General features: G+C 42.6%; 1 protein-coding gene across 4 annotated transcripts in view; it reads left to right on the plus strand.

The window, feature by feature from the left end:
* The window catches only part of ACOXL (acyl-CoA oxidase like), a 347,270-nt gene that overhangs the window by 85,425 nt on the left and 235,269 nt on the right, over positions 1–26,576 (plus strand). For all 4 annotated transcript variants that reach the window (XM_049095680.1, XM_049095681.1, XM_025453977.3 and 1 more), the window contains exon 10: positions 8,740–8,774. In XM_049095680.1, the coding sequence (XP_048951637.1) occupies positions 8,740–8,774 (35 nt within the window). The remainder of the gene's footprint in view (positions 1–8,739; positions 8,775–26,576) is intronic.

Below are 26,576 nucleotides of genomic sequence, written 5' to 3' on the forward strand. Positions count from 1 at the left end.
AAAAAAAAACTCCTGGAACTAATAAGTGAATCTAACAATGTTGCAGAATACAAGATAAACATACAAAAATCAATTGCATTTCTATATATTAACAATAAATATGTGAACACTTGAAAAAACAATACCATTTACAATTGCTTTTAGAAAAAAGAAATGCTCAGGAGTAAATCTAATGAAATATATATAGGAATTATATGCCATTTATCTTACAGAAATGAAAACTTACATTCATGCAAATTCCTGCACACGAGTGTCCATAGCAGCTTTATTCTAAAGCTCCAGACTGAAAATAACCCATATGTCCTTCAGCAGATCTACAGACTGTGATATATCCATACCATGGAATACTACTCAGCAATCAAAAGGAATGAGATATTGGTGCATGTAACCACCTGGATGAATCTTCACAGCATTATGCTGAAAGAAAAGATCTAATCCCAAAGGGTTGCACATTGTATGATTCCATTCTTGAAATTACAAATGGCAGGAATGGAGAACAGATTGATGATTGCCAGGGGGTAAACAGTGAGTGAGTGTGGGAGGGAAGTAGGTGCATTTATAAGAATAATACAAGAGATACATAAGGTGACACCATAAGGTGACAGAAATGTTCTGTAACTTGACTGTATTGATGTCAATATTCTCATTGTGATATTGTAGTGCAGTTATATGAGATGTTACTATTGGAGAAAACTGGGTAAAGGATAATTGGGAACTCTATATTATTTCTTTATGCAACTTCTAATACCTAAATATAGTCTACAATTATCTTTTACTAAAAAGTTTAATTTAAAAATATATTGTTTCTTCAATAATGGATCTATCATACTATTTTTAATAGCTGCTGACATTTTGTATAGAATGCCTTATTTTAGCCTATATCCTATAAGCCTGGGTGGAGGGATTTTTGTTTGTCTATTTATTTGTTTTGTGTTTTGTTTTGTTTTTTTTTTGGTAAAAATTAGGGAAAGTAGGTAAAAACGAGAAGTGTTTTCTTTCTTTGAAACAAACTAATCCTTAAAACTGTTTTTGTATTTTATGTTAAAAAGAAATATCCTTTCCTGGGAGTTTTACTCTTGATCTGATGGGACTCTGGGGGTCAGCAAGCTATGGTGGGGGTCTCTAAGCTCCTGTGACAGGCTATGAACAGTCTTTCATTTTCTTGTATTTGACAGCACCAAATCCACCCTAGAAATGCCCTCAAATATTTTTGTTATTGTCTGAGTTTGAGGGCATCACCTATTTTTTTCCCTCTTGTACATTTCCTTTTCTTTTCTTCAGCCTCCTCCTCCTCGCCTCTCTAACTCTTTGACTTAATAATCAAGTTTTCACTTAAGTAGTATTTGCCATAGAAAGTTCCAGAGCTTTCCTGGGTTAGGTATTCTGTGATGTAGACTGCACACAAAAATCCAAGTCCACTGTCATGCTGATTTAAATTGAAGTTAGGCTTTCTAGGAAAAGAGGGTGTGGTTTATGATATTATCGAATACTCAACCATTCATATCAAGAGAAGCAAAGAAACCAAAATCCACAATGATTTTGTTTGAAACCTATAACCTAAAAAATACATTCATGAACACACTGTAAGCATCAGAGGAACTGCCTAGAGTGAATTCAGTTGTTCACGAAGCTGACTGTTTGGCAGCCCTGTTTGTCCAGCTCTGGGTCCCAGGCACACAGAGAGGAACCAGGCCCTGTGGCACATTCACTGTGCTGTGACATAGACCGTGGCCACTTAATGACAACGACAAAGACAACAGCCAGCCTCCTGAAGCCCTTACCATTGCCAGACCCTGAGAGCTTCCTCCCCTGTGGCCCCTGGGGACTACAGTTCCTGTCACCTCTGCAGAGGAGGGCACTGAGATAGAGGGCAGGGGGTTCCTCCACCTGCCAGAGCCCCATAGCTTACGGGGCTCGGTCCCTGGAAAATGCCTAGCAGAATGGGTCCACAGTGCTATAACTGTGGGGCAGCAACTCGAGACTAATACATGTTTTCATTTTGGATGAAATGAGGACCAATGTAAGTCCTCGTGAAAACCCATCTACTTGTTTTTTAAGCAGTGTTGTAATGTTTAGTCCAAAAAGATAGCGTCTGGCTAAGGTTCTTGCGGACAGCGATGAGGAACAGCACCATCATTGCTTTTACCTTTTCAGTCATTTGGGGCTTAGAGTCTTAAAAACAACCTGTTTTCTTAGGTTGGTTAAACAACCACTGCCTACATGTCAATGTTCGTTGTATGTTAATTTCCATTGATATAGCAACTTATCTCTTACATCAGGTTTTGAGAGTTTCAGATCTGAATTGTTAGGTTTCTGGCAAATCTGAAAAGATCCTACACATTATGCATGTCTCTTTCTTTTCCTAAACTTTAGTGTCTCTTTTTGTGATTTTTTTTTTTTTAATTTTAAGGGACCACGGAAGGATAACATCACAAAATAAGCTCAGTAATGAAAAATATGTTGCTGTTTTTCTTCCTCCTGCCTTTCTTGCTGTTCCCTCTTTCAAGGGGAATGGCATATGGAAGGGAAGGGCTGCAGCCTGTAAGGCTCACCCTTGACCTCCAGGATACTGGCCCACAGCAAACAGTGGGTCTCAGCAAAGTGCACACACCTCTCCTTGCTGAGTGGGTGCTCACCTGGGAGCTCCAGGAGGCCTCATTTCCCAAAACATAACCTCAGGCCTGCCCATGAGCCTGCCTGAACTCCCAGAGATGACAGTCCCTGAAGTTGAGTGTAGACACTGAAAGGACATCAAAAGCATGTAAAATGAAAATAGCTTTACCATGTGTTATCATCATCATTATCATCATCATCATCATGGCAGTTAGTAATAGTCATCATGCCAAGCATATTGCTACATTCTTTCCATGTATCATCTCATTCAGTGCTTCTAAACCTACCCCTGGAGGAATGGCTAAAACACCCCCAGAGTTTCTGATTCAGTAGGATTAGGGCTGAAGAATTCGCATTTCTCACAGGTTCCTATGAGACAAGGATCCTTGCTAGTCCTCATCTCTTAAGTCTAAATTAATCTGTCTAACACAACCCCATTTTACATTGAGGAAAAGGCAAGAAAAACCAGGGAACTTGACCACAGAGCTCATGGTGACTGACTGTTAGCATCTGTTCAGCGCAGTTAATTTTTTGGAGGATGTAGTAAGTGTCTAAGAAAGCCCTAGACAGACCCCAAGGCTAAGGACTAGTGAGTTGTGGCATGTATGGCATAGGTTTGAGAATCAGGCATGGGAGGCCAGGAAGATCTGGGGTGATGCCTGTGAAAAGAGCAGCCTTGGAGGGTGCTTTTATGAGGAGTATGGGGTCCTGCTATTATCAGGAGAGAACAGTGCTGGAAAGACAGCCAGGGAAGGAGTTAAGGACCCATTTGGTGGATTACTTTCTCCCTTTGCTGGCTTCCTGGCGTCAGCACACCATGGCTCTGTGTGGGATTCTGTCCACACCATGCCCCTTCTTCACCCCTTTAGGCTCCTCTTCCGTATTTCCCATAAAAGGGGAAGGGATAGTTGAAAAGTGCAGGAAGAAAGCAAACAACAAGTTTTTCTTTTTGATTTTGTGATAGACCCTTTGGACACATGAAATTTAAAAAGAAATAAACTAAAGAAAAAGTTTCACATAATTATAGGAAAGGAAAGAAGACTCATGAATAACATGAAAGCTTTTTCTAGATTTGTCACAAACTAATTAATTCAGATTGGAAGATTTGAGAACCCAAGGAGAGGCTTGGCAATATGAAAAGTGAGGTTGCAGACTGGTGGCCCCCTGGCCAGATTCTACTGATATGTTTTGTTTGGCTCACATATTTTGAAAAATATTCAAATCAGTTTACAATGTGGGAGTTTTCATACGAAAGCCTTTGGTTTACACCTTTTCATGAGGAATAGGGAGTGCTAGTATCAGGGTTGTGGCAGGTTGGTAGCTGATCCTGTGAAAGGATATGGTTCTTGGTCCCAGCCCTGGCCAGCATATCAACCCAGTCTAGAAAGTTCTCGACCCAGACTTGGAGCATCACCACTCACCAGCTGGGTCACTTTGGGGTCGGCATTTGATGGACTCTTCCTCCTTACCTGCCCCCAGCTGCCTTGTGTGTGTGACAGCACATCATAAACACGAAGCAGGGATCCCTGGGTGGCGCAGAGGTTTGGCGCCTGCCTTTGGCCCAGGGCGCGATCCTGGAGACCCAGGATCGAGTCCCACGTCGGGCTCCCGGTGCATGGAGCCTGCTTCTCCCTCTGCCTATGTCTCTGCCTCTCTCTCTCTCTGTGTGTGACTATCATAAATAAATAAAAAAAAAATTAAAAAAAAAAATAAACACGAAGCATAGTGGACCTGTAAGGGGGATTCGCAACAACAAGGCACTCTTGGTCAAGTGGGCATTAGGAAGAGATGCTTAGTGACAACCTGTGGACAGGGAACAGAACCCACATAAGGGAAGTGCCCTGCTAAGACAGTGCCACCCATTTATTTCCTTAAAAAAATTTTTTAAAGGTGTTTTAAAAATCTGTTTTCTAAAATTATTATGATTATTTTACAAGATCCATGCAGTCTACATGGTGCTTTATAGGGTGTATCCAGCTACAGCTGGCGCACTTCGGGGGGTTTTATGGCAAATTATTCTCGGATTACTCTTTAATGCAGCAAGGTCTGCCTGTTGTCTGAGCTCCCTGGGTCATATAGAAAACCCTCAGACTTGATACAAAACAGCTGCCTTAGTCAGCTGTTCCAAAAAAGGAGCATTTTTAGGTCAAAGCAGCAGGAAAAAGGTTTTTGTAACTGGTGGACATTTTGAAAAATGTTAAATTACTCTTTCCTTGCCATTAAAATGTGATTTAATTTTGTTATTAACAAATTGTGTAAATCTGAAAAGAAGTACTCTGAGTGGGAGTTTGTTAAATGCATTCTGGCAATACTTACAGTATGTTCTGAAGGGGTTGTTCTCCAGGGAGGGCACCAGCACAAAATTCCAGCTGACCTCCATGTCCCTGGGCCTCAGCCCTGGCTGGCCTGGGGTCAGGGGGCCAACCCCTAGGCCTCTCTCCTCTCTCTCTTCTGGGTTCCTGCTGAGACCAGCAACAAAAGGGTCAATTGTTTGAGGCCTCCCTTTGTCTCAGGGGGCTCTCTGGGCCTCTCTGAATGCCAAAGCATCTCTGTGCACGTGGGTAAGTGCATGTGTGCACCTCTGCATGAATGTGTGTATGTGCATATGTGCCAGTGCATACATATGTTTGCATCTGAGTACTGTGTAAGCATGTGTGCATGGATGTGTGCACATAACACATGCTTGTTGGGATATGTGCACACATGAGTGCTGTACGTGTGCATGCATATGTGCAAGTGGAAATGCATATGCATGCAAAAGTGTGCGAGCACACATGTGTGTATTGGGTCTAAGTGTGCACACGTGTGTATATCTGCATGCCTATGCGTGTGTAAATCAGTCATAAAGTGTGCACATGCGCAGGTTGCATGCATGTCTGTGCAGACACAGGCAGTAGTGAGACTTGTTTAAAGCATTTACGAGTTGCTGATGCTTCTTAGCAGGGCGGGGGCTCAGAGAGGCCTATCTAGCTAGGTTCCTAATGCCAGGGAAGACGATTATCTCTGGCCCAACTCTGAGCAGATTACACAGTTGCCTTTATCTTGTATTTGCTATGGTATAGAAACCTCAGAGAATTGTCTACCTCCCCTGCTTTCTCTAGGGCCAGATAATATGTAGGAGTGAAAAAGAGCAGACATAAAGAGTCTCCTGACTCATGTTCCAACCTGAGATGTCATGGCAAGGCCTATTAGGACTTCTCTACACTGTTCCAGCATCTTGTCAGGACTGCCTAATTGGATCCAATCCCTTTGCTTGGGGTTCGGATCATCTTGTTCCCTAGCATGTCTTTACCTGGCCTGTTCACACAGAGCCGTGCGGGACGCCGTGGCTGGTCTGGTGACTCCATGATTTGTACTTTCTTTCTTCACAAAGATGTCCTTTTAAAAATGACAACAGAACATATTTGATTCTGAAGCCAGGAAAATATGAGTAAAAGTGCTTAATTGAAATTTATCTCTCTGAAGGATTTATCACCCAGCTCCTTTTAACCAACACGGCCATCACCAAAAACTTCCTCTGCTTTTTTATTTTTGTCTCTCCCATGCCCATTTTCTCTCCCTGCTCCAGCAAAGTCATATCTTTCAACTGTGGAAAAGCCACAAATTAAGGAGTACTCTAAAGCTTATCAAAATATTCAGTTAGTAAAATTATCTTATAATTAGCCTAACTGTAAGCCAGAACTTTTTAACTCCAGGAAATGTAAAATTACGTGGCATGTGAAATCGTAAATTACTCATCCTGACCTTTTGGCTGCAGGTTTCTGTTTTTATTTCCTTCCTAAATAATTTCCTCCTTGTTCTTTAAATTCTTGATTATCCCTGAGGCATCTTCCTTTTTCGTTTGCTTAAATCTCAAAAAGCTATACTCCTGATTTAGTTGATAGACAATTGTATATATTCAGGTGAATGTGATGTGAAATCAACTTGATGTCCTATATTTCACGCCTTCACTTCTAGATAATCTTTTTGTAAAATTAAGCCTATCCTCTCTGAGTCCTGATGGTTCACTGACGTCGGTTCTGCATTTGGGGTATGCATAGTGATAACATACAGCTGAATCATTTGGGAGCTGAGCTATTCCGACAATAGTTGAGGGATTCTGCAGTGTGTCTAGCTAGACAGAGGTGTTGGGCTTCCTTTCTTTTTTTTTTAATTTAATTGAAGTATAGTTGACATATAATATTATATTCATCCCAATGACCCTTGTGTCATCCAGGGTCCAGGAAAACCCCATGGAAATAATCTCCCCACCCCACTGCCAGTGGGGCTGACATCAGGAAACTGCCAGTGATGTGTTGGGGATGTAAGAGTTCACCTTAGGTAGACTTTTGCCGAGATGATGCTTGGATTTTTAACTGCTCTCAGTTCCTTAAACTAGTAGTGCCATAGTTCAGCCACAGTGAGTTGATGAGACATATATAGGCATGATTGAGGCTGATCATTTTTACATGATACTTTCTAAGTTCCAAAAATTAATTTAGAAATTAAATTTTGGAAAATGAAGAGTGGCTCAGTCAATTGAGCATCCAACTCTTGATTTTGGCTCAGGTCATGATCTCAGGGTCGTGGGATCAAGCCCTGAGTTGGACTCTGTGCTCAGCAGGGAGGCGGCTGGGAATCTCTTCCTCTGTCTTCTGTTCCTCTGCTCTGCACTCTCTTTCTCTCTGTCTCTTAAAGTAAGTAAATAAATAAAATCTTTTAAAAAAATTTGGAAAATGAAAACATTTTCGTAAATGGGGTATTGCCTATATATAATGGTAGTAGTGGTAGTTACTATTTACAGAGTTTTTCCTATCTATATCTATAAGCAGTGTGCACGTGCATGTGCATGCACACAAAAATAGAAAAACTGCTTAATCCTTACATGAGAAAATAATTATTTGCCCATTATATAGTTGCAGACACTGTGGCTCTGAGAGTTTAAATAACTTGATGCCCATGCAGTCAGCAGTTGAACTCCTGTGGCCTGACTCTTCTGGAATCTGCTACTGATCTTGCCTGAACTAGCTGAGGTCCATGCCATATGATTGGATCCCCACTTATGCTGGAGAGGTTCCCATGACACTCTCACAGAGTAAAAAGCAAATCACAGTGTCACCTTGGTCTCTGCTTGTTGCTATGTCCAGCGATCCTGTGCACTTTCTTTAGATGCCATATATGTAGTGTGGGCTCAATCTCTTTGCTGTCCTCAGAGGTGCAGTTTGCTGGCCTTGAGCTTATGGAATCCGTGTGAAAGTTGTACAGATCGCCTGGCAAGACTCTGGCCTGGGTAATCAGTCCCCCTCATGGCCTGGTCTCTACTCAGCACTCCTAGGGCAACAGGGTAGGGAAAGAGCTACTCCTGGGACCCGGGTATGGCAAACTTCAGAATCAGCCACACACTGAATCCCATCCTTTCACGGCTTTGTCTCAGAGCTGAAAGAGCCCTGTTTTGCTCATACAAACAGGGAGTAGAATGGTGGTTGCTGGGGGCTGGGGGTGGGGGAAGCAGGGAGATGTTGGTCAGAGTGTATAAACTTTTAGTTGTAAGATGAATAAGTTCTGGAGATTTAAGGCATAGCATTGTGACTATAGTTAACAATACTGTATTGTATACTTGAAATTTGCTAAGAGAGTAGATCTTAAGTGGTCTTACCAAAAAAAAAAAAAGGAAGAGAAAAAGTAACTATGTGAAGTGATGGATGTGTTAATTAATGTGATAACATACAGTAATAATTTCACACTGTATATGTATATCAAATCACTATATTGTATACATTGAATATATACAATTTATTTGCCAATTATATTTCAATAAAAATTTTTTAAAATTAAATTTAAAAAATGTAAAGAAAAAGGGAAAAAGGCAAAAAAAAAAAATCTCTTATAACAGGGAAGTCTTTCCAGATGAGAGACACATGAAATATTTTAGGTGTCTCTAAGACCATTTCAAAATATGACTATCTTTTAAGATCTATGTTGAAATGAAAGATCTATCATTAAAAGGTGTTATTTATGAAGCATAAACAGTAGGAAATTTTAGGAAATGTTTTAAAAATAACGGACCATAATAAGTTAATTTTCCTGTGAATTCATCATACTTTTAATATTGTTTAATATGTATTTTCCCTCTCTTTTTAATTACAGCTTGGGTTGACGATAGCCATTCGCTATAGTCACAGGTAAAGTTAAATTTTTTCTTTCTCTCTTAAGGGATAAACTTACTGGTTTATAGCTTTTGATTTGCTCAAGTCTGTGGGTTTTTGAGCTTCATTTTGATGGCTACTCTACCCATGGTATCAGTTCACAGCAATTAGAATTGTTCTAGTTGCTTGATTGGTGAGGGTTACTGGTAATTTGGAGGAATAGGGTTTTTACGTAAAAGTGGTGGTAGGTAGTATATTTCTTTTAAAACAAAAATGTGGAGATCCCTGGGTGGCTCAGTGGTTCGGCGCCTGCCTTTGGCCCAGTGCATGATCCTGGAGTCCCAGGATCAAGTCCCACGTCGGGCTCCTGGTGTGGAGCCTGCTTCTCCCTCTGCCTGTGTCTCTGCCTCTCTCTCTCTCTGTCTATCACGAATAGATAAATAAAATCTTAAAAAAATAAAAATAAAACAAAAAATGTACTGCTGTAGGGGAGGGACACCAGTGATTTTTGGGTAACGTATTCCGTGTAGGAGTAAGAACAGAGATCGGAGATGTCCTGCATGAGAGATGGAGGCCAGGCAAACAGAAAGCTGGGTGAAGCCTTGTTAGTGAAGCCTCTGAGCTCCAATGGGGGCCCCCGTCTTGTCTTAGGTACACCTTAGAATGGCTAATAGCTCCATTTTTTGTCTTTATGATTTCTGCCTTTTTCTCAAGTGCATCAATCATGTTTATGAAAAACGCTGATTTCTTGTACTAATATTCATAAAAATGTATTAAGATGTTGAACTTGCTTAATATTCCGTCTCAATGGAGGGGCAACAAACAATGTCCCTCCTGCCCTTACAACAAACTGCTCATGCCTGAGTGAAAAGTGCCACCCGCTGATCAGTGTCATCTGGCCAGCTCTCCACAAACAAACCATAGTTACTTCAAATGAGATTGCCTGTAACAGGTTGTATGTACTTGTTTACATTTAACTGTGACTCAAGCCATAAAGTGGGCAATCATAGAAGCCTCGAAAAGTTGCTGGTGCCCTGTGTGGGGTAAAGCGGGAAGAAGGCAGGACTGGGAAAGAACCACTCAGAACCGGGAATGAGTGTGTGGGAAGAAACGTGTTCGTGCTGGACATTTCTGGATACTCTTGGGAGAAAGCTGCTCCAGGGAAGCTCAAGATTTCTTTTATGCTTTGGGATCATAGGTGTGCCTGGTGCTTGCACATGGCCAGGCAGAGCATCCTGCAGAAGCACCTGTTCTCTGGCTAGCACAGCCAGGCTGCTCCCAGTGACAAGATGTACTACTGCTCTGCACTGAGGAAGCATGGTGTGGACAGTGGATCCTGAACTGCTGTGGACTGGGTACTGGGTGGGTGTGTGTGTGTGGCGGGGGCAGATATTACCCTTTCCATTCTTTTCCTTTGGCAGAACTTTCCTCATATCTGCGTCCCTCTTATCATGAACGGTAGCTGCCTGTTTCTGCTTGAGAGCTAAAGGTGTCTCTTCCCTAAGAAACCTAAGGTCTTGCTCTAGTTCGGAGAACAAACGTGTGCTCGTATCTGCAATGGTGAGGGTTACTCTGTGGCTCTGTGGAAAGTTCTAACTCGGGCAGAAACTTAGAGTATATATGGAGCTTGAGAAAAAAAGCTTTGTTTTTAATACTTGGTGAGGCTGAGGGGACTTTTGCCAAACATTGACCTTTTCGAATCAGGTAAGGTAGCAGAGCAGGGTAGACCTGACAATAAGATAGCAGGTCCGGGCAGAATGGTGCTTTTGCCCCCGTGCTTATATGGGGTCTGTGTTGTGGAAAAGATTCCTGCTCACCTTGCTCTCGGCCACAGCAGGTGCCTGGCATTGTTCTGTATGGTTATCAACACCTCACTTCATTGGTGGGGACTATTCTCTGGGCTGAACATGTTCTTCATTTGGGAAGGGAAATGTATTCTTTCCCTGATTGGGTAGTGATTTAGTTATACCTGCCTTACTGTGGGATTGCGGCAGTGGGTGGTCTCTGGAAGGAAGCCCTTTGCTAGGATTATGAACGGCATCTTCCTTTGGTTCTACCTTCCCCAAAGTGGCCCAGTCTTGCTGAAGAAGTGCAGTTAGTAGATAGTGGTTATGAGTAGAAAGATGGACACTCTGAGCCATGGCCCTTCAGGAGCTAAGGATAGGAGCTCCATTGCCAAGAAGAGAAAGAATGATGTTGGGGCAGTTAACAAAAGTCTGTTTTAGAAAGGAAAGAACTAAAAAAAAAAAAAAAAAAAAAAAAGAAAGGAAAGAACTTTGGAATTATTCATCCTGTGACCACATTTATGGAAACCCAGTTCCTATGGCTGCCTGATATCACTGAGCTACCATTAATCATGCTTGCATGTTCTGTGGGATAGGGGTTTGGAAAGGCAGTGAAGATGGCTTGTCTCTGCTTTGCAGGGTCTAGGGCCTATGTTGAAAGGCTCAGGGCTAGGGACAGAGACTTCCAAAGGCTCATTCACTTGTGTATCTGGTGGGTGATGCTGGCTGATGGCCGGAAGTCTCTGTTCCTCTCCACACAGCTCTCCATGTCGTCTCTACATGAGTTAATTTGGGTTTCCCCACAGCATGGTGGCTGGCTTTCTCTGAGTGAGTGTCCTGGAAAGGGAGAGCCTGGTGGAAGCTGTTTCCTTTCTGTGATCCAGCCCAGGAAGTCACATAGCATCACTTCCACCTTATTCTTTTGGAGCAGTCACAATGGCCCATTGGCATTCAGAGGGAGGAAGCAGAGACCCCACTTCTCAGTGGAAGGAGTGTTGGTCACATTGTAACAAGAACATGAGATGGGGGGTGGGGGGGAAATCATGTGGTCATTTTGGGAAAATACTATCTGCCACAGAGCCCAGCTGACTGATGGAGTACTTATTTAAAGCCCTTGTGAAAGGAAGTTTTTAAAACATTTTATTTAAATTCAATTTGCCAACATATAGTATAAAACCCAATGCTCACCTCATCATGTGCCCTCCTTAGTGCCCGTCACCCATGAAGGGAAAGTTAAGACACTGTGCTGGCTACATGGTGCTTATGAGCTGGGGATGCACAATGAGTATGTGTGAAGAAGACTTAAGGATAGACACAAATCTTATGAGAGAAGGCAAATCAACCAAAGGAGGCTTCTTAGAGGAAGCGAATCCTAAACCATCCTCATGGAAGGCAGGCTCAGTGGGCTCAGGCAGGTGCTCCTGCAGGCTGGTAATACTGGTCCTGGAGGCACACATACTCTTTAAATGACTGACACTTATTTGGAGGGGAAACAGAGTGTGTGAGGAGAGGTGTGGAGAGATGGAATAGATCCTGGCCGCCTTAGCTTGTCTCCAGTAGTTCAGCCCCAAACCCAAACTTAGGAGCTACCCCTCAAAACAAAAGCCCTGCACTAAAGTGGATGGAATGTACGGGGCAGATTTGGCCACTGCCTGTAGCACCTGGGCATACCTCTTTGGGGTCCAGGGATCCACCTGACGGCAGGACAATGTGCTTCTATTGTCTTCTGGCAGGCCACCTACTATGCTCTCAGGAGATGTCCCCTTACTGTGTTTCCAGGGAGGTTTGCCTTCAGCTCTCCTATCCCCCATCTTGATTCTGAGGTGTTCAGTTCAGAGCAGGGAGACATGGAAATTTATATAAATGCAGCAGACAAACAAAAATCTACGAGTTACAATGGAAAGTAATGAGTTGAGGAGGAGAAAAGAAGACATCTGCTGAGACTCTCTTGCAGGCCCCAAGTTCCTTCATCATTTACCCTGGGGCCTGAGGACCCTGGAGACAGTGGCAGCCCAGCAAAGCCAGTATTCACAAAAGGCTCCCCACAGCAGGTGAGTGTCCCCTGAGCAGAAGTCTAAAGACTTTAGGAGCAGAAAAAAATAACTGGAAGTGATTGCAGTAACTCGGACAATGTGGAGACTTTTTTGGCTTGGGTGAGCCTCTGGCAAAGTGTAAATATCCTTTTCACACATCCTATTCACCTAAACATGGAGGAGGTTATTGAGGAGCATCTGACCTGTCCATGTACCAACATCTTAGACACAGTGGAAATGCAGAAGGCATTAGCAGAGGTTGTATTTTCCAGAAATGATTTCTGAAATATAAGGAATTCTTATGTTAAAGTTCCAGGAAGCACAACAGTATCTGTAGATCTGTGATGGTGAGGAAACCATCTTCTGGAAACCCCCAGTTTGCAGGAACCAATGACTCTTAATTAGGTATCATGAAGAGCCATTGGCAGGTCAGGCTATACCATCTGGCCCTCACCCCATGTTCTTTGTCTTGTCTCTGGAATCAGCGGCCACAGGAGGAATTGGCCTTCCCTCTCAGAAGCCTGTAGATCATCAGGTCACCTGGTGGTGGCTCTTCTGGCCCTCTTGCTGCCTGGCCCTGTCACCCACTTCTGTCCTCAGAGAGAAGGAAGAATGTGAAGTGTGTGGGTTTTTGATTGTGTCTCTTCTTTAAAAAAATCCTGCTCCTGCAGGGAGGATCCTGCTCCTCAGGATTCTGAGCTTATTAGATTAATTGAAGCTTCAATATTTTTGTTGATCACTTTTTTTTTCTGGTAAAATATACCTAACATAAAATTTATTATTATAACCCTTAAAATAGGTTAAAAAGTATACAGTTCAGTGGTATCAAGTACATTCACATTCTTGTACAACTGTCACCACATCCATCTCTAGAACTTTTTCATCTTCCAAAAGTGAGACTCAATAAACATTAGTGTTTTCCCCATCCCCTACTACCTTCAGCCCTTGGTAACCTCATTCTACCTTCTGTTTCTGAATTTGACTACTGTAGGAACCTCATAAAATATTTGTATTTTTGTGTCTGGCTTCTTTCACTTAGCGGAATATCCTTAGGGTTAATTCATGTTGTAGCATGTGTCAAATTTCCTTCCTTTATAAGGGTGAATAATATTCCATTGTATATATATTGTGTGTGTGTGTGTGTGTGTGTGTGTGTCTATATGTCTATATATCTTTTAAGGCTGAATAATATTCCACTTTTTGCTTATCCATTCATCTGTCAATAGACATTTGGGTTGTTTCTGCCTTTTGGCTATTGTTAATGATGTTGCTAATAACATGAATATGCATAAATCTCTTTGAAACTTTGCTTTCCATTCTTTTAAGTATATACCCGGAAGTGGAATTGCAGGATCATATGGTAATTATATTTTTAGGTTTTTGAGGAATCGCCACACTGTTCTTCTGTTGATTAGTTTTTAAAGTGGAGTTGTATCCTACGTGTATGTTGTTTTGTTCACTTCAAAAGCTCACACTTGCTATTGAGAAATGGTTTTCATTTTTATTGTCATGTCTACCCAGAATCCCGATGCTGAAATTGAGGGCTTCCTATGTCCTCATAGGAAAGTGGGTAAGGATACTTTTGGAAGCAAGGTTTGGGGCTTGAGGTTCTAATCACCAGGTCTGTTTCCCAAATTCTAATAGGAGTGCTAGGGCAAAGAGCCATGGTGTGACCCTCCTGTAGTAGATGAGGGTGCGATGAAAGGAAGGTAGTAGGTGAACGTGGCTCCCAAAGACATCATTGGAGATGGGTTCACTTAGGAGTGGGTTGAAGGGAGGGACTTAAAGGACATGAGTGTGCAGAGGAGGGGAGGAATTACTAAATCCTATAAACTTGGTGGGCAGGCAGTGCCTCTCAGGCTCCCATGGACAACTGGGGCAGAGCAGCCAGGAACAGGGGGCCCTTGTGTAGCAAAAGAGGGGCTTAAGGCCCAAAGGATATCTGGTTTTGTTTTTATACATCTGCATTTTTGCTATAACCATCAAATCTCCCTTGTTATGATGAACATAGTTAGAATATCCTTTCCTCCGATTCCCATACTAACACTTGCACACCTCAACCACTCCTACCCCTGCCCTCAGACATGCTGGTTCAGCCTTTAACTCCTTCTAGACCAGTAACACTAGACCTGGTTGTGTGATGTAGGAGTGCGTGTGTGTGTGTGTGTGTGTGTGTGTGTGAGAGAGAGAGAGAGAGAGAGAGAGAGACATCATGTAGGGTCAGGTGCTAAGGGGTCAGGAGGTGGAGAATGACATAGTCATATTCTGATGGTATAGATGAACCGAGCAAGGAAGAGCATTGACTGTCATCGACTATGCATTTGACAACAGGTCCTGGACACATTTCATTTATTGTCATGGTGTTTTAATTTATTTTTGTGAAGTCAAGTCATTTTCACAGAGTGGAAAAATTGTCTCTTGATGTTCATTCCCCACTGCTTGGCTTGAGGTTTTTGAGTGGAATCCACACAGTGGTGACAGCTGGGTAACCCCCAGAAGTGCCCTTTGCAGATAACAGCTCTCGGGGCCCCACCACCCACACGGTGGGGAAATTGTTCCCACTGTGTGGGTGTTTTGTTTTTTTCTTTTTCTATAAGTTTGAAAGAGAGTTTAGAAGTTCTTCCTGTCTGTCACTGTGCACTAGCCAGGAGAAACCTGCTCCCTCCTGGTGGGAGCTCCTGGGCAAAGATGAAGTGGCTCAGAAGTGATCATCCTGGGGATCCCTATGTGGCTTAGGGTTTAGCACCTGTCTTCAGCCTAGGGTGTGATCCTGGAGTCCTGGCATCAAGTCCCACATCGGGCTCCCTGCATGGAGCCTGCTTCTCCCTCTGCCTGTCTCTCTCTCTCTCTCTCTCTGTCTCTCATGAATAAATAAATAAAATCATAAAAAAAAGAACTGATCATCTTACTTTGACTCTCACTTCTCTGATACAATGGAGAGGCTCTGTAAACCCACAGCATGGCATTTTTGCACATGGCACTTGTGTCCATGTTTCTAAGAATAGCCCACGGAAGCAGGGTAGGAAAGCAGTGAACTAGCCCTTGACAGAATTAGTTTGTTATTTGTTTCTGTTGGTTGTTTCTTTAATAAACAAGGAAGGAAGCAAATTTTCCACTTGGCTCTGTTAAAATTGAATGGAAGTTCACAGAGGTTTGTCTTTTAGATCAAGCCTAAAGATGTTTCTTTCCCACAACTGACTTTTTCTGTCAGTCTCTTATAGGTCCTAACAGGGTCAAATTTGGTACCCTGTCACAGGCCTTTGACCTAACCCTAATTTTGGAGTTACAGGTGCCAACCCCCCTAACAGGCTTTGGTGTTCTCAGAGGGCTGATGAGAAGGAGGAAGGATTGGGGAGCTTGTGTGTGATCATCAGTCCCAGAGAAGTGGGCAAGTTGACAGTTTGACGATCCCTGAGCTGGACTTTGGAGGGCATGGCCTTACAACGAAAATGCAGACCCCATGATTAAATGTCATTCTGAGACTGCCTTAGGGTGTTTGCTTTGAATGAGCCAGAGGGCCTAGCAAGAAGTGAAGGGGTCATGTACTTTTGTGTTCTGATTTAGATTAGAAGTGGAGTTTGAAGTTCATAGATGAATCAGAATGCTTATTGAATGGACAGGCTGCCTCAATGAACAAATGAAATTGTCATCTTGAAATACAAAGGGAGGGAGAGACAAGAAACAGGGCCATCAGGCCTATTGGACTTTGATTTCAAGTGTTGGCAAATACTTAGCAACTCCCATTTGGAGCTGGTTTGATCTTGTGGAGACAGCTGGGGGACACTGTTGTTCTCCAAATTTTGTAAAAATAAACAAAGATGCCTTTCTGCCCTTTTTCTCCCTTCCAGGGAATAGTTGTTTCTGTCACTGTGGCTTTCTGGCTGACTGTTCCATCTGTCTCTTTTTTAGACTTCACAGTGAGGCCCCAGCCAGATTTATACACAGGGTTGCCAAGAAATTTATTCAACCCGAATGGCATAATCTTAAAAGCAAAGCCGTCTTTTGGAAGGTGGCATTTTTAAGATAACCTTAACACAAAATATGGCCCCTGAAGAGCAGAATATGCATACTCGCAGGGTGTCTGAATTATATGATCTTACTCAGTGAGATCCCCCAACACTGCAGATATGTTGTTGGCATTTTATGGCTGAGCTTGGCCTGGGCATGTGGATGTGCCTGGAGAGTGGTAGATATCTTTAAGGTCCAGGGGAATAAGGGATAGGCAGATGTGCCTTCCTGTGCCTCTCCCATCTCCTTTAATCTTTTGTCTGGTTTTAATTTGGTGGCCTTGTTCTCCAAAGGCATTTTGGTCCAGGCTCTCAGCCATTTCCCCAGTCAAACCTGCTTATCATATGTCTGTTGCCACACCCATAGGATGATCTCTGGGAGGATATTTTGCCTGCCAGTAAGAGGATCTTTCTCAAGTACATATCTAATTATGCCCCTCCAGTCAAAAGCTTCCATAGGCCACCAAGCAGAATTCTGACCCCAGACTTCATCTCCAACCTGTCTCCTCAAATTTTGGAGCCCTGAGCGTCCTGCCTGTTCCACCTCTGGCTCTTGCTGTTTCCTTTGAAGAATTAACTTCTCTTTTCTCTTATGCATTCATGAACTCCTCCTCTAGTGGCCCCTTGGATGGAAAATATGTCACCTCATTTTTAAAAATTTGTCAAAGAACCATGCTCCTTTCTATTGTTAGGGCTCAGGGCTGACCTCAACTTTGTGTCTTTTCCTTTCTATATCAGGGAGCAGGGTGAAGAGGCAGACTGCATTCTTGTCTCCCTCACACATCAGAACACATGGACTCAACAACCCTGCACTTAGAGCCAGAGCCATTTGGCAAAGCCATTTTGTATGGATGAGTTTGGAAGGAATTGGTCAGTCTTTCTTTTAAGAATGACCACTCCCTTATTTTCAAAAGGATAAGGCACCTAACTTAAATTGACCCAGAGATTTGACAAAACTCCAATTCAAACATAGAAACATAAATGTAAATATTTTGCATAATGATAAGCTAATTCAAAGAATGACAATCTAATTAAAAAATTTATATGTAAAGGCAAAAACAACTTTGAAAGAATTGAAAGACTTACACTACCCAACTTCAAGATTTACTATAAAGCTATAGGAATCAAGACAGTGTGGTGCTGATAAAAGGATAGATAGACCAGTCAAACAGAATGAAGATCCTAGAAGAAGACACACACATAAATGATCAATTGATTTTCAAGGGAAGCCCTAAGATAACTCAATGGAGAAAGAATATAAATGGTACCAAACAACTGAACATCCTTTAAAGAAAAAAAAACCCAAGGCCCTCAACCCTTACCTTACAAAATGTATAATAACGAACAAAAATAGGTCATGCACACAAAATAAAACCTAAAACTGAAAACCTTATAGAAGAAAACATAGCCGCAGATCTTTGTGACCTTGGGCAAGGCAAAGATTGCTTTGGACACAAAGAGCATAAACTATGAAAGAAAAGTTGGTAAAATGGATTTTATCAAAATTAAAAACATCTGCTCTGTGAAAACCACTGCCTAGAAACTACAAGCCACAAACCAGGAGAAAATATTTTCAAAACATATCTGATAAAGGACTTGTATCCAGAATATGTGTAGAACTTACAGGTCTTTAAACAAGAAAGCAATTTAATACATGGGCATAAACTCTTGAGCTGATACTTTACCAAAGAAGAGACACAAGTGAGATGGCAAAAGAGATGGCAAATAAACACATGAAGAGACACTCAACATCGTTAATCATTAAGGAAATGCAAATTAAGACCACAATGAGATACCATTACACATATATCAGAATGGCTTAAACACAAACACACACACACACAAATCCCCTCAAAACAACAAAAACACAAAACCACAAAATCCTGACAATATAGTATGAAGGTGCTGATGAAAATATGGAGTAATGGTAGCTCTCCTACACTGGTTGGTGGGAAAGCAAAATGGTGTGGCCGCTTTGGGAGATACTTTGGTAGTTTTTTGTAATGTTAAACGTCACCTTACCATATGACCCAATGACTCCACTTCCAGGTAGTACTTACACAAGAGAAATGAAAACATTAGCCCATACAAAGACTTTATGCAAATATCTATAGTGGCTCTGTTCACAGTTGCCTGAAAGTGAAAACGATCTCAAATACCCTCCACCTGGGAAGTGGATAAACCAACTGTGGCCCATCTACACAGTGAAATAATACTTGGCAATAAAAAGGCATCATGTTGAGTGGAAGAAGCCAGACTCCAAAGAAGCCAGACTCCTGTATGCTCCAATCATATAGCACATGCTGTATGATTCCATTTGCATGACATTCTAGAAAAGGGCAAACTCTGGGAAGAAAGTGGGGAAGGGGAGGGTTAACTAGAAAGTAGCATGAGGAATTTGTGTGGGGAGTGATAGACATATTCTAAATCTTGATTATGAGGGTTACATGACTGTATGTTTTTTCTAAATGCATAGAACTATAACAACACCTGAAAGAATTGAATTTTACTGTAAGTGAATTAAACCTCAGTGAACTTGAATTAAAGAGAGCTAAGATAGAGGGAAGCTTGAGCCATTCTTGTGCAAGACCACTTTTTCTGAGGCCACGTTAATAGTCCTGTGTCCAAATGCTTCTGAGTATGGAATTGTGTTTGGTATGTCCAGGGTGAGGAGTCAATTTCATCGTTTTTCTCACTTGATGGTTTTCAATGAACATGAGCTGTTAGGGTGTAACTGTATGCAGTCTAACTTGCTGGTCTTTCTAAGGTTTTCCATGTAAACCAGTTCACAGGTGCAGTTAGAATTTTGTCAACCGTGGACTTTTCAGAGAGAAAGCTGCTCGACCGAGGCCCTCGTAGTGGGGGCAGTTCAGCCTGAGGTGGTTGGGTTTGACCTTATTCTTCACTCACTTGGTTGCTGCCAGGAAGGGGGTGCCCAGGAGGGGTGGTAGGGGGCTGCCAGAGCCCGCCCTCCATGCTGTGGTTCACTGAGCCCACAGGGGGCGCTGGGATGACATGTTGGGCTTAGCCTGCGCCCCTCTGTGGAATGGCGGTCCCCAGCGCAGGTGCCTGAGGTCACGTTCCAGGAGGCACTGCTCATCTCATCCATCTGGAAAACTCATCGGCTGGCTGGTCTCTCCCTGGAGACTCAGGGAATGGGGTGCAGCTGTTTCCAGATCTCACCAATGAAAGAATAGTGAGAAAACAGCTCTGCGCCCCGCCCCCCTCTGGCTGCTGAGGCCAATGTGGCAGGTGTCACCCCAAGTCCCACTTGGTTGATTTCCGCTGAGCACTGGGCAGGGGGCAGGGCCCCAGGCACCCAGTGAACGGGCTGTGCAATGCACCGGGGCTAAGGGCAGACAGGGAAACCAGCCTGGGTGAAGATCACCAGCACACTCCTCTTTGTGCTGAGAGGAGCTTCCACTCACCGAGGGCCGGGGAGACAGCTCACAGTACACTGTCTAGGCTAGTGTTTATGACAGCCAAGCCGGGTGGGGGGAAGTGCAGGGTCCTTCTCTATATTCCCTTGACTGGGAACATAATGCCCTGGTCCAGCGGACCATCTATAGTGAACAAGCAATTGGTCATCACCCATTTTATGGGAGGAGAGTTTACTAAGGCCCTGGTCATGTTTCTGTTAAGTGGGAGAGGACAGAGGGGTTTTCTGATCAGCCTGATGTGTTGGGGAGCCTCTTTCACAGGCTGATTTTCTATGGCAAGCTTGGCTTAAGGTTCTACACCCCCCTCTTCCTGAAGACTGTTTCTCAAGTTTTAATGTACAATTAAGTTGGCAAGACATAATCCTGAGGCTCTGTTAAGCTAGCCATAGGAAATTCTAGATTTACTTCCCTTTAGTCACCAGGGTGACTCATTTATAGGTAGTTTTTCCTGTATGAAAGATGCTTTGGCCTCTTATGTGACTCAAACTATCTATGCATCTGGAACATTCTATACACAGAGGACTGGGCCTGTGGAAGACCTGAGGAGTCTCCGGAAGGGGGTGGCATGTATGCCATCCGCTGTGGGCCCAAGGGGGAAGGAATCATGTGAGGTAGCTCTTTTTTCTGATGTATCTTATCACTTAGATTTTGCTTCCTGCTGAGGTTGGTAGAGCCTCAAGTGCCATACAGAGAAGGAAATATGTAAATTTACACTCCTGAGTCTTGTAGATGTGACTGCTTATCACAGTGGCTTTTTCTGTTATACAAGACAGATTCTACCTCCTTTGAGTTTGTGGTGGGTGGAGATGGTGATGGGGTGTTAGCGGTACAGACAGAGCCACATTTATATCCTCATGTGTAGGCATCCACAGATGTCCACAGCATTCCTCCTCCAGAGAACTAATTGCTCCTTTGTCCACATTCCCAACTGTGTTGGCCTCTTACATGGTGGTACATCTTGTGGTTATTTATTTATACTCCTTCTAGACGGTAGTTCTAAATCAGGGGATTTTGTGCCCCAGGGACATTTGGTGATATGTTTGGTTGTCCCAACTTGGGGACGGGTACTACTACCATTCAGTGGGGAGAGGCCCAGAGATGCTGCTAAGCATCCTATAATACACACAGGATAACTCCTCACCACAGAGAATGATCTTTCCTAAAATGTGAATAATCCCAAGGTGGAGAAACTCTGCTCTAACCGAGAGCTTCTCAAGGTCAACGCAGTGTTTATTCCTCTTTCGATCTTCAGGGTCTGGCATGTGTTCAGTCAGCAGAGATTGATTCAAATCCATTATTAAGAGGCTCACATGCTATGTTGGCTTTTGTGTTGACAAAATGCTCTCCTGAAAACCTCTTTGTCCTCTTTTGTTTGCCTGTTTGTTTAAACATGGAAATCAAATCAGCTTTCAATTAATCATGCTAATGGGCAGGAGAGAATGGTAGCCTCTCTTACATGGCTATCACCCAGAATGCATTTATGGTTGTCTCTGCAACGGTATAGAAGTACAAATCAACAATCAGACTCATTTGTCACTCTCTGGAGCCAGCCCCCTTCCACCTTAGTTTGGCTGTCATTGGAGACACATGGGAGGGCTCTGCCCTGTTGATAATCCACAAGGTGTGACAGGTAATCAGGAGGCAATTGATTATTTTACCTTGACTGTCCTATTTCCAGTCTTCTCACTTCTTCCCCTTTATAAAATCTAAAATGAAAAAAAAATCCAGGACACTAAAAAAATTCCAATTGAATGTAAATTCATTTGTTTGTTCATTCATCTAATATTTACTGAGTATCTACCGTGTGTAGCTAAAGGTGAAAGCATACCATGTCTGCCTCTGGTGACTCTGGTGGGAACACTGTATGGTAAGGGTGCTAAAGGAAGCGTTTGATGTAATAAGGCATGAATGTATGTATGCGTGTGTATTTGGGGGTGTGTGTAGTCAGCTGTGCCAGGTTCTATAGAATGGGCTGGAGGCAACTTCTGAAGGAGGAAGGGGAGATTGGCAGGCAGATGGCAGCTGGAGGATATGATTAGCATTGCCAAATTCTAGACCCCCTCCTATCTGTAGCTGTTTGTGATTGTCCATGCAAAGACTATTTCCTCACAAAGGAGGTAGGATATGATGGTTTTATACTAAGTAGTTGTGGGGATTCGAACTCATGCCTCTCCCAGCAGAAGACATGTTTCCCAAAGTGTGTCACCAACACCACTAAAAGTCCCAAGGATGATTTCATGTGACCTCTAGCTCTATTTCAGACTCAACCCCAGAGAGGACTCCTTGTTTTCTGGTCACTCACAAGGGGTTTTGGTCTGGTGGGAGAGCAATTAGATGATGTTTGGGCTGGAAGGGACAGTTAATGCTGATGGAAAAAGACTTTCTGGGCAGGCTGTGGCAGAACGCACCTGGAGGAAGGAGAAGGAGGAAAACCAACTGGGACGCCTGGGTGGCTAATAGGTTGAGCGTCCGCCTTTGGCTCAGGGCATGATTCTGGGGTCTTGGGATTGAATTCCACATCAGGCTCCCCGCAGGGAGCCTGCTTCTCCCTCTGCCTATGTCTCTGCCTTTCTCTGTGTCTCTCATGAGTAAATAAATAAAACCGTTAAAATAAAAAAATAAAATACATTTACTTAAGTAAAAGCTGAGTACATGGATAGAAGAGCATAAAGAAGACTTCAGGTGCTGTGATGATGTGACGAAACAAGGGCCATCCATGTAGTGGTAGTCTGGAAAGTGCCCACTCAACCCCAGGGGAGAGGTCATCCAGGAGGGACTAGAATTTTCTCCATTTTCATATTCCTACTTGAGAAAGGGGAGGGAGGCAGTGGTCTCTGTCCCACTAGTGTAGGGTAAAGGATTCAGATACCACTGCTCTCTGCTCAGCCTGCCCCCACCCCCAGTCCTTCACACCTGTTGGGCAGGCACTGGTAGGGTGGGGAAGGCAGCTACCCACCTGTATTCCAAGAAATTCTTTCCCATTTGAAATAGTTGACTGAAGGGCCTATATTATTTGAAAGGAAACCATTTGGGATATTTTCTGTAATAAAATTTTTAATTATTTTTTATTGTGATTAAAGCACATAAAATTTACTATTTTAACTATTTTAAAGTGTACAATTCAGTGTCATTTAGTATATTCACAGTGTTGTGCCACCGTCACCACTATCTATTTCCAGAACAATTTTTTTCATTGAAGTATAATTGACATACAATAATCTTATTAATTTCAGGTATACATCATAGTGAATTGATTATTTATTTATTTATTTATTTATTTTTAAAGCTTTATTTATTCGTTTTTTGGGGGGGAGGGGCAAAGGGAGAGAGAGAATCTCAAGCAGACTCCCTGCTGAGTGTGGAGCCCCACCGGGGGCTCGATCCCAGGGCCCTGAGATCATGACCTGAACCGAAATCAAGAGTTAGAGGCTCAATTGACTGAACCACCTATGCACTCCTCAATCTTCTTTTTAATCACATATACTTTGTGATGAAAGCAGATAGGTAAAAAAAAAAAAAAAAAGATATGTGAGGTGTTGGAAGTGAAACTAATAGAGAGAAATTTGTTACTTTTTTTTGGTATTCATGAAAGCAAGGGTAGAAGAATAAAACAGTGATTCTGTCAGTTGCCAGCGGTTACCCCTGACCTTAAAACCAGTCTTGATGTGGATGAAATGGCACTGTGCCATGCTTTAGATGCTTCACTCCATTCTTCCCCATTTAAATCTCTCAGCTCTTAAAATGGGCATTATTAATTCTGTCTTACAGATAAATACATTAATTCTCAGGAGGTCGAGGGATTTTTCCAAGACCACAGAGCCACTTAATGAAGTCCATGCTCTTTCCAGTATACAGGGAAGCCCTTGCTGACCTGGGCATAGCTATGAATATGAGGTGCCATTTGAGGAAATGCTCCAAACAAATGGAAGAGCAACTTTACAGGAGAAGATACCTGGAAGTATCTGATTGGTTGGCAAAGAAATAAAATATACAATGTGTGCTGTGAAATAAGAGAGAAGATCCTATGAACTAAGGGGAAATGGAATGTTAATCTCAACTCCTATTTGGGATTACAACAACAGTGATTTTACTAAGACTCAAATGACTCAACTAAGACTAGTAATTCTCCCCATACCTCTGTCTTCATCCATTCTTTCCTTCATTCATTGAACAGTTATTTTGTATCAAGTAGGATGCCTTTAGCTATGAGTAACAGGAAACCCTGGCTCAACTGTTTTAAACAGTAAGTGGGTTGTTTTCTCACTTAATGATTCCTGAAGTGAGGCAGTTTCAGGGTGGTTATTTCAGTAACTTAGTGACATCCTCAAAGACCAGGGTTGCTTTGATCTTTCTTCTCTGCAACCCTCAGCAAATTGGTTTTGTCTTTGGCTGACTCCCTCCTGGTCACAAAATGGCTGCTGAGGTTCTTGCTGTCACATGCAGATGCAACAAATTTTAGCAAAAGAGGAAGACCTATCTCTTCCTATGTGCCACTTTGTAGCAGCATGGGAACTTTTCCCCCAGAAACTCTTCAAGAGAATTCCCCTCTTCTTTCATTGGCCACATAAAACATCTGTCCATCCCTAGGGTTAGCACTAGCAAGGAGGAATGGGATGACTGTGACTGGCTCAGTGAAGCACAGTGGCTCCAGAGAGAAGGGTGAAATACATGAACAAAATTGAGATTCTATTACTAAGGAGAGGGGAGGAGGAGTTGGTCCAACAACTGGAAATGCTACTACATATTTAAAAATTATATTGATTATGGAAAATTTCAAACACAAGGAGAAATAACATAGTGGATTCCCAATTATTCATCTCCTGGTTTCTACAGTTATCAACATTTTGACAATTTTAGTTTATTTTTATACTGCCCTTCATCTCCTGTTGAAGTATTTTATTTTATTTTATTTTTTATTTATTTATGATAGTCACACACACAGAGAGAGAGAGAGAGAGAGAGAGAGGCAGAGACATAGGCAGAGAGAGAAGCAGGCTCCATGCACCGGGAGCCCGACGTGGGATTTGATCCTGGATCTCCAGGATCACGCCCCGGGCCAAAGGCAGGCGCCAAACCACTGCGCCACCCAGGGATCCCTGTTGAAGTATTTTAAAATAAATCCCAGATATTTCATTTTTTTTTATGTCTCCATACATATATTGAGTACCTTCTATATGCCTGTTACAAATCCAAAAAGAAATGCCATATCAAGGATAACACATCAGTAAAGACCTGAGCTGGTATTAACTACTTTTTTGCTAAAGAAAAAAGATGTTAAACTCCCTGAAACAAAGGAAAATGCAACATCCAGGGAGCAGAATTTTCTCCAGTGCTTTTGTTTCGGCTGCATCTGGCATCCTTGGGATGTCAGGGAACAGGTGTCCTGTGAGGTTTGGGTGGGGGCATAGGGAGGTGCTCCCCGCCCTCTTAGTCACACATGGAAGGTGAGTGGAAGTTCGGCATCTCGTTTGTCATTTCCACTCTCAGGCGGATGAGGTGAATGCTTTCTAAGAGTGGGTTTTGGTTTGATGACACCTGTTTCTGCATGTTAATAGATTTCTGGGGTAAGATAGAGTCTGGTGATGTCACCTGCAGGTGTGTGAGCCTGTGGTAGCGGTCTGCTGCTTGGCATTTGTTTCACAAGGCATTGCTAGCCACATCTGTCCTCAGCTGTGAGGGGTATATTCAACAGCAGGCTGAAGAAAGAGATGTTTTTAACCAGAACAGAAAGTCAGATGCAACAAGCTGTCTCTGGGCTGAGGTGTAAACACATGTACTTTCCCTATGGCTTTAGCTTATTTCATTTAGTTATGGAACAAAAGACAAATGTTATTTCTTTAAAATATCACAGTGGCAATAAGAGTATATTTCCATGCACCCTTTTCTGAATTTCTTGAGCCCACCTGTTTTATGACAGGCTTAAAAGACCCCTCTTCCTCTGTGTGTATGAAACAGGAAGCCTGCCTTCTTATTTTCCTTCAGTTTTTAAACATTTGCTCCTTTGACGAGAGTTCACATGCTTCACGAGGGGCGGTATCTTTGTATATAACAAAAATAAATTCACCATTTCTGTAAATACGCTTCTCCATTTCTACCCAACAACTAAAGGTCAGATTGCAAAGCTGAATCAGTTATAGCTTTGTGTGCAGTGTATACTCAACCTGAGCTGATTTTATCTGCCTGGGCTTTGTAAAATGTTAGTATTTGTACAGTGATTAAAAACAGAAGTCTTTTGCATGACTATATTTGCAAAAAATCTTTAAAAAAAGAGAAAGAGAATGGAGTCATGACATGAAATGATGCCATTTGACTTGGTACTTATGTAGCCCTGGTGGCTTTTGTAGCAGTTACAGTTCTTAGCAGAGCTTTCTAGAATGTGCATGTTGTGGTTGGGTGCCCTTTGTTTCATGCACTGTGCATTTCGGCACTATGTGAGAATCTCTCCGACCCCAATACATTTTATTTGACATGCACAGCTGGGTCGCTGGAGCATAGTCCAGGCCATTAAAAGAATGCAAAAGAAAACACAGACAATCTATTCATCAGAAGGCTGTGAAAGGAAGACTTTCTGGGC

The sequence above is a fragment of the Canis lupus genome, chromosome 17, assembly GCF_003254725.2.
Source record: "Canis lupus dingo isolate Sandy chromosome 17, ASM325472v2, whole genome shotgun sequence".
Taxonomy (NCBI): domain Eukaryota; kingdom Metazoa; phylum Chordata; class Mammalia; order Carnivora; family Canidae; genus Canis; species Canis lupus.